Source organism: Mytilus galloprovincialis, chromosome 4 (assembly GCF_965363235.1).
Source record: "Mytilus galloprovincialis chromosome 4, xbMytGall1.hap1.1, whole genome shotgun sequence".
In the NCBI taxonomy this organism is placed as follows: Eukaryota; Metazoa; Mollusca; class Bivalvia; order Mytilida; family Mytilidae; genus Mytilus; species Mytilus galloprovincialis.
This window is the reverse complement of record NC_134841.1, coordinates 37,611,701-37,629,603: the sequence shown is the minus strand read 5'-3', so window position 1 is coordinate 37,629,603 and position 17,903 is coordinate 37,611,701. Positions and strand designations below refer to the sequence as shown.

The 17,903-nt window shown below is 30.0% G+C and overlaps 3 protein-coding genes across 4 annotated transcripts in view; 2 read left to right on the top strand and 1 right to left on the bottom strand.

Moving 5' to 3' along the window:
- Positions 1-17,903, bottom strand: part of LOC143072057 (synaptotagmin-4-like) — a 43,156-nt gene that overhangs the window by 15,199 nt on the left and 10,054 nt on the right. The gene's annotated exons all lie outside the window — the stretch shown is intronic.
- On the top strand, positions 8,320-11,523 carry LOC143072053 (uncharacterized). Of its 2 annotated transcripts, none has more exons than XM_076246835.1 (4): positions 8,320-9,278; positions 9,461-9,550; positions 9,746-9,818; positions 10,338-11,523. In XM_076246835.1, the coding sequence occupies exons 1-4, from the start codon at positions 8,955-8,957 to the stop codon at positions 10,502-10,504; spliced, it is 654 nt and encodes a 217-aa protein (XP_076102950.1). In that variant the 5' UTR covers positions 8,320-8,954; the 3' UTR covers positions 10,505-11,523. The 2 variants fall into 2 exon arrangements, with proteins under 2 accessions (XP_076102950.1, XP_076102949.1); XM_076246834.1 differs by having other exon boundaries at positions 8,324-9,278; positions 10,124-11,523.
- Positions 12,242-16,430, top strand: LOC143072054 (uncharacterized). The gene is made up of 4 exons (XM_076246836.1): positions 12,242-13,084; positions 13,727-13,864; positions 14,066-14,247; positions 14,937-16,430. The coding sequence occupies exons 1-3, from the start codon at positions 12,854-12,856 to the stop codon at positions 14,234-14,236; spliced, it is 540 nt and encodes a 179-aa protein (XP_076102951.1). The 5' UTR covers positions 12,242-12,853; the 3' UTR covers positions 14,237-14,247; positions 14,937-16,430.

Sequence of the window (17,903 nt, the reverse complement as noted above, 5' to 3'; positions counted from 1 at the left end):
TGTGTTCGCACTTCCAGGTAATTACATATTTGCTTTTCAATTTAAATACCTATTTTTTGCTTTGTATAATACGTTTCTGTTTTGTTTGATTGCGTCAATGTTTGAACAAAAATCCCCATATTACGTTGATGTTTACATGTCTACCTCTTTTACAATTTGAATTCCACACCTGACATTTATTCAAATGCCAGACAAGTCAGAAAGTACACTTTAATCAATCAGTAAACCAGAATTCCACTGAGAGCATAAAGTGTTTAGTATTTATTTTCTTCAAAGGCAGAATTTTAAAAGACATGATCTATGTTAGTTTCAGGGAAAATGTACATTATCATACTATCATAATTATTATAATTATCATAAAATGCCTGCACCAAGTAAGGATTGTGACAGTTGCTATCCATTCGTTTGATGTGTTTGAGCTTTTGCTTAGAGTCTTTTCGTGCAAGAAAATGTCTAGTTACAATTTAGGTATGTGATGAAAATTGTCATATTTTGCATTAAAGCAAAAAGACACAGTTATGTGGAATAGTTATAATCTTTTATTTAATAAAGGCGAAAGTAGATTACCACTGTTCAAAAGTCAAAACAAGATTGAGAAAAGATATCTGGATAACAAACTAAAACCTCAACTATAAGAGAGGAAAAAACGCCAACTCAACATAGAAAAAATCGAACTATTTGATTACAATTGTCATATTCCTGACTTGATACAACAGGAGATTTTAAGGGAAAACATGGTGGGTTATACCTTGTTTTATGGCTATCCAAACCTCGCGCTTAATGGCAATGTTTTAAAAAATTATACTAAAATGACAACATTACATGACAGGAATACATTAAAAATAATTTTCAAGATGCCAAAAACAAATAGATGTGTGCTTCAAATCAAAACAAGACACCAACCAAGCTAATACAAATAGTGTGTTTAAGAGTGTTTTTCATTATTATTATTATACACGACGTTTTTTAACAGTGCTCTTTCTGTCTCTTTCGTCCCTTAATAAGTGTTGTTTTTGCACGAGTAATAAAATAAATAAAATGTAATGCGGGGTAAGTATCGCCATGGAGACAAACCAACTACACATACATGACTATACATAAACGAAAAAACTCGGTATTTGTTATTTTAACATTAAAATTCATCAATTGCTTCAAACCCACACTACAATTTGCATGATTTTTAAAACTAACAATACCATCCTACCTAGGCAAATCAAAGAGGAAAAAGATCACCTGTAAATTGTTTTGGCTTCAATTAACATTGCGTGTTCAATTCGACACTATAGTACATTCAATAATTACGCAACGTGTAATTAGAATCTTTCAATATTTTTAAATGTCGATATTTATTTTATTTTACGTAAATTGATATGTACTTTAATGCTCTATAATGTCATTTTCAGCTTAATTCCAGAAAGTACAAAGTTACTATCAAAGCAATGAAATAATATTGATGCAAAAATCAATCGAAAAATGGAATGTAAACAATACTTAAGCAGCAAAAGGCGTCTTTGAAAAGACTATTCTTGTAATTGAAATAGACAGCCCTTCCTCTTTACGATCAAATTGCGTTCATTTCGTGTGACTTGAAAGAGTTCCCTGATTTGAAGTAATTTCAATCAGCTTTAAAAATCGTACTGCAAGAATGTAATAAAGCTAAAGAACTTGTAAATATGACGTGACATTTTTATTTTCATACCATACACAGATATAATTTGGTTTAGAAGATATAAGCTGTTAAATTTTAAGCTTAATTAAAACCATTTTTTGCTGTTGTGAAAAACAGTCATTTCATCATGGCATGGAGATGTCAATCTGAATTTAGAGGATATTTTGACATTTGCGCAATTTAATTCTTTTACCCTATTGAAAATTCAAGATCTCCCATTTTACATTTTTTTAAGAACTATTCCAATACACAACAAAATAAGATCATTCAACACAATGTCCCCAATAAATCGTGATGACCTCAGGTACAGCTCAAAAGGGTTACCTGATTCTGCTAAAATACTGATATCCGTCGTGACACAACCCCATCAGAACAATTCATGTCATATCTGGTAATGGTGGATAGCACGACAGATGATTGATAGTAGACGTAATTTGTTGAACACTAAGACATTACCAAATTTATAAATTATCATTTAGTGTTAATCTGTTTACATTATTTATAACAATATGCTAATGTTGGAAAGAATATTAATTTAAAGACAGAGACACCCAAGACCAGTATACAAAAGAGAAAAGACATTTGAAAAATAATATATCTCAAAATACACCACAGAAAATGCATAGACAACACGGACTTCTGTAAAAGATAATTAAGGTGAACTGAGGACAATATGATGCTATAGTCGTGGGCAAAAAAAGGACCAGTTTGGTGTTTGACGATAAAGGCTTTCTACGCTTTAACTTTACCAAAATATTTCTAAACCTCGACCTGAAGATGAACTTTTTTTGAAGAGTATTGTCTAATAATAATTCATACGGCTATTTTTGTGGTTAAATACATGTACATCATTCAATGTGAAATATTTCTTCTAAAGGATTCTAGCAAAGCAATCAACAATGTAAATTATACTTTGATAACAACAAATTTCTGCCGAATCCGTGCAAGACAGTTCGATCAATAACTATTTCATTTCCATGCTATTTTGAATCATTGAGTCTATTAACTGCAGAAGCTGCCGGTGCATTGCAATGATAATAGGATTAAAGCAACAGTATATCAAATTCTAACCGGGATTGGTTTTAATCAATTGATAACTGGATCTCTTCATAAAAGTCTTCGGGATTGTTAATATCGATTTTTTATTAGATAATGAAGTTCCAGAACATCAATGCTACAGGATAAGTTCTGTTTTATTTCAAACGAATGGCCAAGTATGTTTGTTAATAAATTGATTTTATCGCTGGACAAAAAAAAATATATACATTGGCGCATAAATTCGATTACTTTTTTCCAAAGACAGGCCAGAATATTATTATGAATATAAGAAAATGTTGTTTGTGTACACGGAAAGTGTATGGAAAGTCTTATATAAATTTAATATTCCTTTTAAAGATTAAGACTCAAAGAAAAAGAAAAGTTTTAAGGAAAGAGGATTTAACATTTAAACCAAAAAAAAGGCGTATTAAAAGATTTCTTTTTTTGGCATTGAAGACGTAAGAAGTTTTTTACGGCTTTTTATTGGTGGAAAACAATATAGTGTCGTAATACCTATTGTTGGCTGATGCTGCTTTAAGAGAAGATAAGACGATGTATTTTTTAAGAACAAGACTTAGACTTCTATATTGAAACAAAGTGAAACAAATGAATATTGAAATGTCAACTTGTTAGAAGATTGATGTACACGAACAAAGGAATTGTAATGAACGTCACGGAAACTTGAGTTAAAGTAATCGTGTAATTTTGAAATCTCGGATAAATATCTCTTGGTACGGAAAGAGATGAAAGACAGATGACAAGAGATTTCTAAATCTGTAACTTTAAACTAACTAATTAGCCAATACTAGAACATGTGGGCGTGTTCTTAAACATGAGGGAGATTAGAAACCTTATCCATTTGAATTTTAAATTATAGCAAACTGAATGTTATTTGATAGAAACCTCAACAGATTTGAAACAATTAAAGTTCGCCAGCTTTAACTTAGTTTGTATTCATAGAAAATACATTTGTAAGAATTGTTAACTCAAATGAACTAAATGAGTTCGTTTTTTTCTTTTAAATATTTTGTTGAACTTATAAAATGTCAGTGTTAACCTACTCGTTTTAGATGTGTTCAATACTCATATTTTTGTAACGCATATATTTTTTTGTTTGAAAACAGCGGTCAGTCGTTGTTTCCAATACCAGATATAGTTCTTCCCATAGAGAAACATTCTATTTGTGCTTCTATAGAAACTGAAGATATTCAGTTCAAAATTATTGACGATTTCTGATAATGCAATGTATTAAGAGATTATTTAACATGTGAACAAACAGCTTTGACATCAGATTTCCTTTTTACAATGCAAGACAAGTTTTACCATGGATACGCAGAGCAATGCCATCAAACTGTCATGTCGTAATCAACAAGAAATAATCAATAGAGACTGAAAAATAATATTATTACAAGAAAAATAAACTGGAACCCTAGAGACAGAGATTTATCAGTCTGAAAGCATGGTTTTGTATTGGAGAGATAAAGGATACCAGTGTCACGTTCAGGATGTACATAATTATATTTAGATCGTAGAATAGTTATTTTCAGAAAGCTATCGAACAAAATTGTCAGGTTGATGTCTTTGTTTCGTATACACCAAATCTGCTGTTGGTCTTAATATCTCATATTATGGAAAACTCTTGTGATTCTTTTTTTATTTCTTTTTTTAGGGGGGGGGGGAGGGAGGTTATAACTTAGTCAAGGTTTTTGATATTTTAGATGTATATTAATTGGGGTTGAACGTCATAATTATTGAAATGGATAAAAAATACATTTTGCAGCATATCCAGTCTCACTGTTGGTAAAATCAACAGTTGTGAGGGGTATGACGTGGAATCGGGGTCAAAAATACTTATTTACGTATTATACACAATTATTTCTGTATATATACGGAATTATTTCTGTATATTAGTAATTCGGTTCCTGTGTATACGGAATTATTTCTGCATATACGTATTTTTTTGGTATATATTGTTTTGGATAATTACTTTTGTATATACGTAAATAAAATTATGTATATACGTAAATCAGTATTTTTTACCCTGATTCCGCGTCCATTGAGGGGACTTTATTCATGTTCAATACAAATTTCCAAATCGAAAGGGTATCAAGCTCCTACTGATTTAATTAACACTTGCAACAACTGTATGGGTTCCTGAAATGACCTACATAAGATCATATAATATCCATAATTTATCTATACTGTTAATCTAAAATTGTGTATTCCAGAACTAAGTATCGACATAACCGTACAATTAAAAATTATCAACAGATACATCGAACTCCAAGGCAAATTCCCAAAAAGGTATGTCAATAGAAGCTGAATCTAACAAAACACACCGCTAGACAGAATCAACCAACTGAATAATATTTTAAAACATCGAACACCGTTACTGTAGCCTTTCTAATGATCTAACTTGACGACAAAATAAATCTGTATCCAGATACAATTTGCGGCTTGGCATAGCGTGAATTACTTAAAAACTATTGTATTTAATGCTGCATGTCACGCTATTTTCAATATGGTCCAACTGCTTTCCGTGTTATTTTGGATGTCCATTGTATATTTTATTTATGCAATCTTCATTTTCATTTACCAGGCTGTGCCATTATTTTATATCAGACATTAATTAACATTTTCTATTTTTCAGTGCTCATAAATTTTAAGCACCTGACAATTTTTTCATGTCCAAGTCAAAATCGTCCGTTTTACATGCTTTAAAATTGGGTATAATCAATACATGAAGTTTGATCGGCAAGGAAATGAAATTAAATCAAATCCGGTGACATAGTTATTAAACACATAATAAAAAGTAAAATCACAAACATACTGAACTCCGAGGAAAATTCAAAACGGAAAGTCCCTAATCAAATGGCAAAATCAAAAGCTCAAACACATCAATTTAATGGATAACAACTGTCATATTCCTGACTTGGTACAGGTATTTTCTTATGTAGAAAATGTTGGATTAAACCTTGATTTGTGGTTAGCTAAACATCTCACTTGTATGCCAGTCGTATCAAATTCCATTATATTGACATTTGACAGCGATGCGTGAACAAAACCAACAGAGCTAACGACACAAATGCACTGCATGTATATCTGTGAAAGGTGTGATTTTAACCAAATAGAATAGACTGTTTTATTTGTTAACTAAAACATAAGGTTTAGCTTTTTACTGCATTTGTAACACTAAAGGATATATAATATTGTCTATTCGTGTTTTGTGCGATAATCTTTTAGCAAAATCCCTCAGTGTTGAAGGGACGTATATCTAATATAAGTCATGTGTTGAGTATACTAGCTACGTTTTGTTTCTGTATAAGGATTCATGAATCTAAAATGTGTCGTGTGTTTATTACAGTAACTCCCGATTTTTATAATCTTTCAACATTCTTTGTAAGATGTGTGATTTCAATGACATTTTGGACACATTGTTATGAAATGTGATATATATTCTAGTATAGAATATATCAGATTCATTCAAAGCCACCTGATCTGTTACAAGCATTTAATATATGTATGGATAACACCTACGACTGTCACGAAACAACCGAAGATACCAGACAATCAACTCATCTGCAAAATGATCTATTACATATCTAGTCTCCCAATAAAGGCAACCGTAGTATACCACTGCTCGAAAGTCATAAATCGATTAAGACGAAAACAAATCAGGGTTACAAACTAAAACTGAGGGAAACACGTCAATTATGAGACGGAAAACAACGAAGCAACAGAAACCCTGAATTGAACAAAAACACTACAATACAACACAAAGATAAGAACTATAATAAGTTAACAACTGCCATTTTCCTGACTTGGTACAGAACATTTTAACAGAAAAAAATGGTAGGTTGAACATGATAATATTATTCGTTTTTATGAGCACTAGACATTAGTATACTTATTTATAAAAAAAATATTTCTACACTAGCTTTTTATTAAAAAAAGTTACACATTTGAATATAGACAATGGACTGTTATTGCGAGTCTGGTAAAATCTTCATAAATTTTTTATCTACTTATGAAATAAAAACATAAAATTGATTGATGACGTACGTGTTTATCAGATAAATGGCTTTTGATTTCTCAATTGGAATAGAGGAGAGGCATTTGATGTACAAATGTAACGAAGAGACTGCATTATTGATTTGACATTAAAATCCGTAACTTGATATTTCTTAGAAAACTACATCGATCTTTTCCGTTATAAAATCCACCTGAGTCTTCCTATGGTTCCGGATCTTGAGCCGGATCTACGTGTATAGGAACTGACTGTAAAGTTTAAGGCAAAGTTAATTGCAGTTTAAGACAAAGTTAATTGAACATTGATTTCTTAACCGCCAGGGATATTGAAGTATTATATCTAATAAGATGTCTAAATTAAAACCATAAAACCCTTGAGTGATTGATTGTTTGAGTGTTCAGTGCTTAATGTCCAGCGCCAACCCTAAGTGAAATGAATTATTAGTATTAATAATAATAATAATAATAATAATAATAATAATAATAATAATAATAATAATAATAATAATAATAATAATAATAATAATAATAATAATAATAATAATAATAATAATGTATTTTAGATAGAGGCTAATAAATGCAATTACAAAATAAAATTTAGAAATAAGCTAAATACAACCATAAAATAAAAAAAGGTTGTGACATACATGCTTCTAATTACATGAAAACAGGTTGGTAAAGAGTAGTGTTGAAATATTTGATTATCAGCTAGGGTCATTAGTGACTACAAGATACATACGACGCATTTAATGACGGTAATGTCACCATTTAAGCTTCCGTGCACACTTTGACACTGATGACGGGTTGTAAGTATATCATGTTATTTGTAAGAGATAAATTGCGTCATTATTTATGCATTACGTATCCAGTATTTGTACGTAATTTATATCTGTAATTCATCACATGATTCCGGCTGAAACTGGAATATTAAAAAGAAACTGCTATTCTTTTGACGAAGTATCTTATTTCGGCATTGTCAGATCGTTCTAGTAACTATTCTCAATTTTCTAAATGCAAATAAATTGAAGTGCACACATTATTTTTTTTAATTCCAAGCTACATGTACTGTAGAGTGCCTCAGACTATTTCCCCTCATACTGCACTACAACTTATTATTGATAAAATGTAATATGTTTATATTCGAGGTAAACATTAATACTGACAAGGTGCAGCAGCACATTATGGTAAAACGACCACACTGTAAACAGAAAAAAAGGGAAGAAAAAAACGAAGAAACCTTCAGGATTTCCTGCAATGAAACTCTATCATTTGTATCGTTTTGACTATTTGTGTACTGTATCAGTTGCTAGTCAGGATATGACAGTTGTTATCCATTCGTTTTATGTGTATTATCTTTTTATTTTGCCATTTGATTGGGGACTTTACGTTTTGAATTTTCCTCGGAGTTCGGTATTTTTATTTTTGTACTTTTTGCTATTTGTTATCTATTATATCTTCCCATATCTTTTATTGTATTTCATTTTTTTTCCAATGTCTGATTTCGAACGTAATTTCTATTCCCTTTATGTTAACTTAAAATGGAATAAACAATAACAAAAAACAAGGGCACATTGCGTGTAAGTAGTATATATTGTGTGGCAGCAGCAAATATTTTTGCCACGTTGACAAAAATTTGTTCCCGCTAGCAAAATTGTATAATATATTTGTTGAATAATATCAAAATATTGGATTTTAAAATTTGTAGAAATATAAAAGACTGTTTTGATTTTTTCACACGTTGCATTTTGCAGACGTCAAGAAAATTACATAATATAACTGTTGTATAATATTAAATGAAAATTTTGTTTTTTCACTTATAAAAGAATGTTTTGATTTATTTTCCATCGCATTTAACATATAGACAATTTAAATTGTTAATATTTTGGATAAAGAAGTTAAAAGTAAAACTGAAAAAATAGAAGATTAAATGACTTCGCGTTGAGAGAAGAAATTTTATAAAACTTTTAAGTTTCATTTGTAACAAAAAATGAATAAGAATTGAAAATATATTAATTAACCCTAACCCTAGCGTATATTGTAAAAACTATTATTATTATTTATTAAAACAATCCATACTCAAACATTAATTAAACCTTATCCATCTACCACTCTTATCCCAACCATATATCACGGAATTAATTACCCCTAATTTATTCCCTAATTAGACTATTGTTTTTATTTCTCATCCGGGTATTTAATTCCTCAAAATATTTGCATAATGTCACCCATCAACACCATGTTTATATTCATCATCATTTGTTTCACAATGTCAGCTGTTTCATGCTCGCATGAATTGAGAGATGTATGCACAGTGGAGGGGGATACTCTCCATTGCAGATGGACTGGAGCAGGGCTCTACAACACCAGAATCCGACTAGATGTAAAGAAAGTCGTATTCGAAAGATTTTTTGTTGCCGGACAATTGGACCTTGCAAATAATAGAGACCTGCATTCAATTGAGATCAAACAAGGAAATTCTAAATGCAGCAATGTTTTAGCAGCACCAGAAACAATAACAATTGTTAATGGTATACATTGTGATGTATGTATATAGGAAATTAGAAAAGAATAACAGAATAATAAGAGCTTTAAAGTAATCACGTAGTATTGTCTCTATATGTAAAGTGACTAGAAACAACCTAAACTATGAGCAGATCTTATATATTATTTATTAATTTTATTGTGTAAAACATTTCTTACATTATGTATATTTTTTTTTTACAGAATGGAGTCATAGCTTCTACAACAACAACAGCAGCAACAAGAGTAACACCAGGATCCACATTGTCAATCGGCACCACTGATAAACAACTGGTAAGCATTTATCTGATATTTTTTTAATTAAAACGTCCGTTTTGTTTTCTATTTTTATTAGGAAATACATGTACATGAACGAGTCAATTTGTATTCTCTATAGTATAGTGCTTAAAAACAAATTAAAATGTGAAGGATAAGATTTTTTAATATCAACATTTTCATGAAATACATGATTTTATTTCTTTATTTCAGAAGTCAACACCACATGCACAGGAGGAAGACAAGGGTCTAGATAATATTAAGATCATTCTTATAATGATTTTTGGTAAGTATCTAAATTTAATTTATTTATTTGATTGACAAACAATATAAAAATAAAATAAATAAATAAAATAAAAATATATACATGTTCTAATAAAAACACTTATTTATAAATAAGAAAAAGATGCGGTATGAGTGCCAATGTATTATAGATCAAAGTATGACCTTCAACACAGAGCAAAAGCTCACACCAAACAGTAAGCTATAAAGACAATTCAAACAGAAAAACCAATGGTCTAATCTATTTATATATATCAATATATTTTATAATTTTTAAAGTAAGTGACATATTCAAATTTATCTTTACAGCATCTCTAGCATGTGTTATGCTCTTGTCGCTGATGTTATTTTGCATCTGCAAAAAGAAGAGAACTGCAAAAACCAATTTCCGCCAACACCAATTCTCCTTCAATGTCGATGCAGATTCACTATCCGAAATAGAAATTGCAGATTTTGTTAATACACCAAAAAAAACTGTTTAAGTTAATATCTATCTCTGTATTTACTACTTTTTAATTTGTAGAATATATCCTCATCGCAATTTATGAAAGGCTTCAAGAAATTATAAATTATTTTTTTCCACCACGTGAAAATAACAGACGAGTAGCCCCAGCACAACAACAACCACCAAGAATATTGAGAAGATCAAACAGGATATCTATTCGGCCACAGAGACTAACCTATGATTAATTTTCTAAACTTTTAAATTTTATGAAATTTTTTAAATTTTTTTTCTAAATTTTATATTTTTTTTATTTTTTTTTTTCTAAATTTTATAATCTTTTTTCTAAATTTTATAAACTTATTTATACACTGTTATCTAAATTTTAATAATCACTGATGAGGATGTATTCTACAAATCTACTTATATTATGAAAAATTATATCACCAAAACTTTTCAATTTTCTTTCATTTGATTTATTTGGATTAGTTACACTTTATTTTAATTAAAGAAAAGATTTTGATTATACTCGCATTTCTCTACTCTCATTTTATTATATTGTAAATAGTAGTATACATGTAGTTTGTTTTTATAAATTCACCTTAGTTTATATGTTTCATGCTCATTCAAACCATAAATTTCATTATAAATCTATTCTTTTCATTAAATAATCTACTTTCTCTGGTATTAAAGTTCATTATTAATCTATTCCTTTCATTAAATTATTCTTTTTAGTTTTCCATTTACATATGTTTAGTTTTGTAATAGAAATAAATTAAATTAAAAAACAAATATGATTGGTATTATTGTATATATGTAAATAATATATATATGTATATAATGTTTGGAGAACTTTTTGTTTTTATGTTTACTTTATCATCATTTTCATCTTTGGAATTTTTTCATATGAGAATTTACAGCATCCAAATTTAATTACAACATATTATCGCATATTTTATCATATTGTGTTTGCTTAAACTTTTTTTCTTTTGTTTTTATTACTTTTTATAGTGCTATATGATTAAGTTAAACCTAGAGATAAATATATAAAAATTCTTGATTTGTAACCGCTGTCATGGTGCTTTCTATAACATGTTTTATGTGAAAAAAATGGTGCATTACAAATGATGTAAGTTTTTTATAACCAAATTTCATTTGATAGTTCTCTTGTTTATATTATTTACAATTGTTATATAAATAGTGCAGAAAACTTGATTTGTTTTGAAACTTACTATGTTGTTTCATGGAATAAAGTATTTGTATTTGATATGTGTTAATAAATTAGACTTTTCTTAAACTTTTCCCACTGCATTGCTACCCCAATCAATGTGGATGATTACCAGTTGACACCATTTGTATATCATCTAGAAATTTGCAAACAAAAACTTTGCTTAATTAATTTTTATCTACTTTAAATTTATTAATTATAAAAGAAATATGGTTTAATTGCTGATGAGACAACTCTTCAAAGAGGTCAAACCACAAGCTTCAATCTCAAATCTTGTCAAGAAAATGAAATATTTACACAGGAAAAAAGAAGCTAGCTGAAAAAAAAGTCATGAACAAAACAAGATTCACCATTTACAATGATCCAAAGAAAAGAAAAGAGCATATCTAGAAATTTGCAAAACAAAAACTTTGCTTAAAACATTTTTATCAACTATTAATTATAAAAGATGGTAATCCACAAGCTTCAATCTCAAATCTTATCAAATGAAATATTTACACATGGGAAAAATTAGCTAGCTGCAAAAAAGTCATGAGCAAAACAATTAACTACGATCCAAAGAAAAGAAAAGAAAAAAGTAGCATGTAGGGGGAAAAATAGAGAGAGAGAGAAAAAGGAGATATGATCCACCATTGAAAATATGATCCAAAGAAAAGATGATCCAAAGAAAAGAAAAAAGTCGCTTATGTTCTAACGAAGGAAAAAATAGAGAGAGAGAAAAAGGAGATAGGATTCACCATTGAAACTATGATCCAAAGAAAAGAAAAAAGGTGTTTTAACGATGAAAAAAATTAGAGCGAGAGAGAGAGAGAAAAAAAAAAGGAGATAGTAATGAGATGTAAAAATAATCGTCAAAATCCAACTCGATTTACCATTGAAAATATGATCCAAAGAAAAGAAAAGAAAATAGGTTTTGTTTTAATGAAGGAAAAATTATATATAGAGAGAAAAAATAGTAATGAGATGTAAAAAATAACCATCAAAATCCGGTTCGAACAAATCTATAATATATAATTGATCTTAAATAAAAACAATCAAAATTTATTGAGTAATGATCACTTTTCAAATTTGAAAGGTGATAAACACTTTATATTTAAACTGATGAACTAAGATTTAATGTAAACAGAAGGTGTATTATCCAAATACTGCCGCAATATTGGAGATCAATCTGACATGAAAAATCGCGATCGGGACAGATCTACACTGAAATTACATATGAATTAATAAAATGGTGTAACATGGATAATGGAAGGTTGGCGAGCCTTTAGGAGTAAATAAGTGTTGGAAACTATTATTCATAATTTAATGAAACGGAAGCTTTATTCCTTTATTAACGCGGTACACTCAATTCTATCATAAAGCGATAAAAATGATGAACCAGGTTGAGTACATGAGGGGATTTGGTGGAGAAGTAGAGCGGGCTGAGTTGAATTTTGGAAGAAAGAAGAACATTGCGGTTACACCGTACAAGGGATATGTTTATATCCACATAGGCAGTTTAACAAGTAGCAGAAGCATAACTCTTGGGACTGATGAGTTTAAAGAGCTATGCAATCTGAAGCCAGTTCTTTTAAAAGCTGAGGCAGAAATAAAAAAACAGGTTAGTGATTTCTAATATTTAGCAGTAAATATTTACATGAACATATAGCTAAATTATTATCGTTCAGCAGCAAATAGTTGAGCGTGATATATATTTTATTCTCTAAGAAATAGGAGCGATCTACAAAATTATTTTAAAGTAAGATATTGCGAGTGTTTAATAAAAGCACCAGCTGCAGATGTTTCACCTTATATGTTTTTTCGTAAATTTCACTACTGCTAGTAAGTACACATAATTTTCAAAGTTATTGAAAGCGAGTAAAAACTATATGATAAACGTTCTAATTATCCTTCAACAGCAAATAATTGAACATAAATATATACTTTATAGGTTTAATATACAACAAACGTTTTAGTTAAAAGTAAGTTATTGATAGAGAGTATTTACAAGCGGCTTGCGTTCAGCTGCAGATATTTCACTTGTTTCTGGGTTGATTTCACCACTGTTAGTATTAATTTTCAAAGTTATTGATAGCAAGTAAAAAATGTTTTGATAAACGTTCAGTTGCAGATATTTCAACATTTTTGTTTCTAGGTAAATTTCTCAACCGCTAATAAATACGAATTTCTTTCCCACAGCAAACGTTGATTTATATGATTTCTTACACGTTCAATTGTTTTTATTATATATTAATTTTTTTAGCTGCAAAAACCTAGCAGGAAAAAGAAGGTTATAGTTGTTGAAGAGGAAGAAGAAGAAGAAGAAGAAGAAGAAGAAGAAGAAGAAGAAGAAGAAGAAGTAGAAGAAGAAGAAGTAAAAAAAGTTACTTTGAAAAGAAAGGTAAAACAACTTTTGTTTTTTTTTTCTATGTAAATCAAAATAAGTAGTTATAATTTTCAAGTTTATGAATTTAAAGTAATTATCCAATTAAATGTACCATAAAAAGAAAAAAAAAAAAAAAAAAAAAAAAAAAAATTGAAAACATTGAAATAACTTTAAAATTTTAAGATGATTTTCTATATTATGATATTCTTATTTTAGAGAAAGGTGATTGCTATCAGCGATAGCGATGAGGAGGCGGGAGTGTCAGAGTCGGACGTCAGAAAGGTGATTGTTGCAGCAGAATCTGGCCCGTTCAAGGGGCTAAAGAAGAAAAAGAAAACAGCTGGAGCTGGATTCATACTTTCTGAAGCAGTTGAAGATGGCGAGTGAAGATAACACCAGTAAGTGATCAAATTTTTATTCTGTTTCTAATATGTTCTTATATACAATAGTTAGGATAGAAATCATTTATAACTTAGCAACATTTTTCCAATCAAAGATTGATTTATCAATATGTGAAATACTCGCTTTAAGATAAAACCATTGCCTTTGATTTAAAGCGATCTCATTTCTAAGAGGATCATTTCTCAATAATACAAACAGTTCACTATTCAATATACATGTATTTACAAAAATATCTTCAGATAAAGCAAAAGTGTCCATTTTATTACAAAATAAATCGTTTCCGCTACTGTTTCGTTTAACATCATCAGATATGAATGGAGGATCATTTTCACTGTTTAATGGCCCATTTATTAATATAACTGCTAGAGTTATCGAACAGAATAACAATCCGACAATTTTCATCTTTGCACCAAGCCAGTGCAGTTGTGGAAACTGGTCACTGATTTCAGCTGTATCCATATTGATAAAATTGTAATCATGCTCATCTGTCATTTTAAGTGAATATTCTTCCACATTTGCACTACTCAATTCATCCTTTTCATTTATTTTAGAAATCTCCATTATGAAATCCAATTTCTTAATACAGGTGTCGCACTTTGTTCATTTGTTTTCATGCATGTATCTGTAGATTTATGATGTGAAAACTATTTTACTAGAGTTTATGTATCTTATTTATTTCTTTTAGCCAATCAGAACAGAAAAAGGACAATGGGAGAAGAAGTAGAAAAAAAGACACTGAGTGAAAAACGAAAGCGGTCAGCTCCACCTTCATTAAGAACTTTATCTGTTGCATGTATTTATAATAAATTAACAACAAAATGTGATATTCAAATGAGAGATTTTTTTTGTAAAATTCCCTCACCAATTTTAATTATTTTTATGGATTATGCAGACTTTCAATTTGTTTTAAATCCTGGATTTGCCGAATTAGATGTGTTTAATGCTGCCGAGGAAATTTTTGATCAAAGATATCAATTAAATAAAATGATAAGGGAATGCAGCCATTTCACATCTGAAGAGATATTCATTCATTTAAAGAACGTCCCAGGGTCTGTTTTAAATTCACTCGGACTTTCGTTCAATAGGGAGAACTTTTCCGATATTTTAAGGAAAATATTAAACATGCGATTTTCACGTGTTTAATTTACCAAAGAATATGTCTCATATATTTTAATCTAAAATTTAAGAAATTTATTTGTAATATTTTCATCGTGTTTGAAGGTCTTTTTCCCCATTGCACAATGTATTTCACTGGTGCGTTTGAAGGTGTAATTCCCCATTTTCATAATTGTGTTTAATTTACCAAAGAATATGTCTCTTATATTTTAATCTAAAATTTATTTGTAATATTTTCATCGTGTTTGAAGGTGTTATTCCCCATTGTCCAATGTATTTCACTGGTGTGTTTGAAGGTGTTATTCCCCATTTGAAGGTGTTATTCCCTAAGGAAAATATTAAACATGCGATTTTCACGTGTTTAATTTACCAAAGAATATGTCTCATATATTTTAATCTAAAATTTAAGAAATTTATTTGTAATATTTTCATCGTGTTTGAAGGTCTTTTTCCCCATTGCACAATGTATTTCACTGGTGCGTTTGAAGGTGTAATTCCCCATTTTCATAATTGTGTTTAATTTACCAAAGAATATGTCTCTTATATTTTAATCTAAAATTTATTTGTAATATTTTCATCGTGTTTGAAGGTGTTATTCCCCATTGTCCAATGTATTTCACTGGTGTGTTTGAAGGTGTTATTCCCCATTTGAAGGTGTTATTCCCCATTGACATAATGTTTGAAGGTGTTATTCCCCATTGTTCTAATGTTTGAAGGTGCTATTCCCCATTGTTCTAATGTTCGAAGGTGTTATTTCACATTGTCCTATGTTTGAAGGTGTTATTCCCCATTGTCCTATTGCCTTAATGTTTGAAGGTGTTATTCCCCATTGTCCTATTGTCATTATGTTTGAAGTTTGTTTGAAGGTCCATTTGGGTTTTAAAGTTATGTATTTTCATTGGGGTTTTTAAGTTAAAGTCGCCATTTTACCATGCTACTCCCCATTGCCCTATGTATTTCACTTCCCCAGGTTGATAGCAAACGGATAAAACTTAAATATGTTGATATATTTTATTATAAAATCATATATTTATTTACATGAAATAAAATATTATATAATTATTGTACAGTGTGTTTTCTTTTTCTTGAATTTATTACGGATATGGATTTTTTTTTCAATTTACAATTGTATTAATGTTTTTCTTTTAATTTTCTATGAAAATATGCTAGCGAATGCACATTATCATCCAGCAAGTGTCTCTTGTCATCATATGGTGATAGTCCACTTTTCACAACCTTCACCATGTGAATCTGATGGTTGAAACTTCTCAAAGTGTACATATGCGAGAGTAGTGGAGAACAATTGAACAAGGTGTTTTTATATTGTTCGAATCTAACATTTCGGGTTTTAATACCCTTTGCTACTACAGTTTCCTTGTCGTCTGCGGTGATAAAACTATACATTTTTGCTCTTAGTCCGATATATTCCACCATTTGAATGGACTTGCATTCATCTTTGAATAAACCAATAATCGATTTCCTGTCTTTGGTGTAAAGAGGGTGATCAGCTGGATAATTTGAAAAGTCATATAGCTCACTGTTTAACGACATGTCTCTATATATGTCATCAGTTCTCACATGCATAATGAAACTGTCAGTATCTGTGTAACATAATGTTACATTCTCCTTGTATAGTTTTTTCATGTGGTTGTAGTAGTAATCAACCATGTGCGCCTTTGACAGATCGAGAATCATTTGTCCTAGGTAAATTGGTTTGTTGAAGAAAATTTTTGTTTTGGTTTGTAGCACGCCGCACAAGTGGTCGTTGAATATCTTAAAGCTTTTAAATGATGATTTTGCAGTAAGTTTTTGAAACTTATCCCACCTATGACAGAGAGAGAAGTTGATATGTTTCCGCAACGATTCCATTGATTTACCGAAAATAGCATTGTTGCCATTTTTAAAAAGTTTTTGCTCGAAATTGCTAGTAGCCTTTTTCCTCATTTCGGTATTGAAGTCAATATACTGTTTCAACCATGGACGCTGTTCAAATGAAACTATATTGTGAATCTTCTTCAAAACCAAACCTAGTTTGAGGTATAACTTTAGATTCACATAGTGCAAGATGTAATGCTTTTTATCTTTCAAAGTAGCTAGCAATTTGGTGCTCGGTTGGTATTCTTTCCCATCATCATTTGCTTGCTCATACAGATGACGTGAATGAGGTGAAAGCATTTCATTTGTTATCACTCCTTTTTCAACTGCAAGAGGAAAATCATTGTGAAGATCGTGTAAGTTATCTGGGTAATCCAAATCGCATTCAATGACATATCCGATGTCAGCGTTATTGGATACATTTAAGACATTGAAATCGTTTATTTCCTCTTCTGACAACCACTGGAATTTCCCCACAGCTAATGGCATGCTCATGCTTAAACCGTATAAATTGTTCGCATCTACATACATCAAGTATGAAGTTGGTAAAGCTGGATCATAATTGCTCAAGTAGGGATTGTTTGCTTTTGCATGTCTGCAGCTCACCATTGTTAAACCTCCTCGTATACTCTGCTCAAAGAAGAGCCACATTGTAGGATCT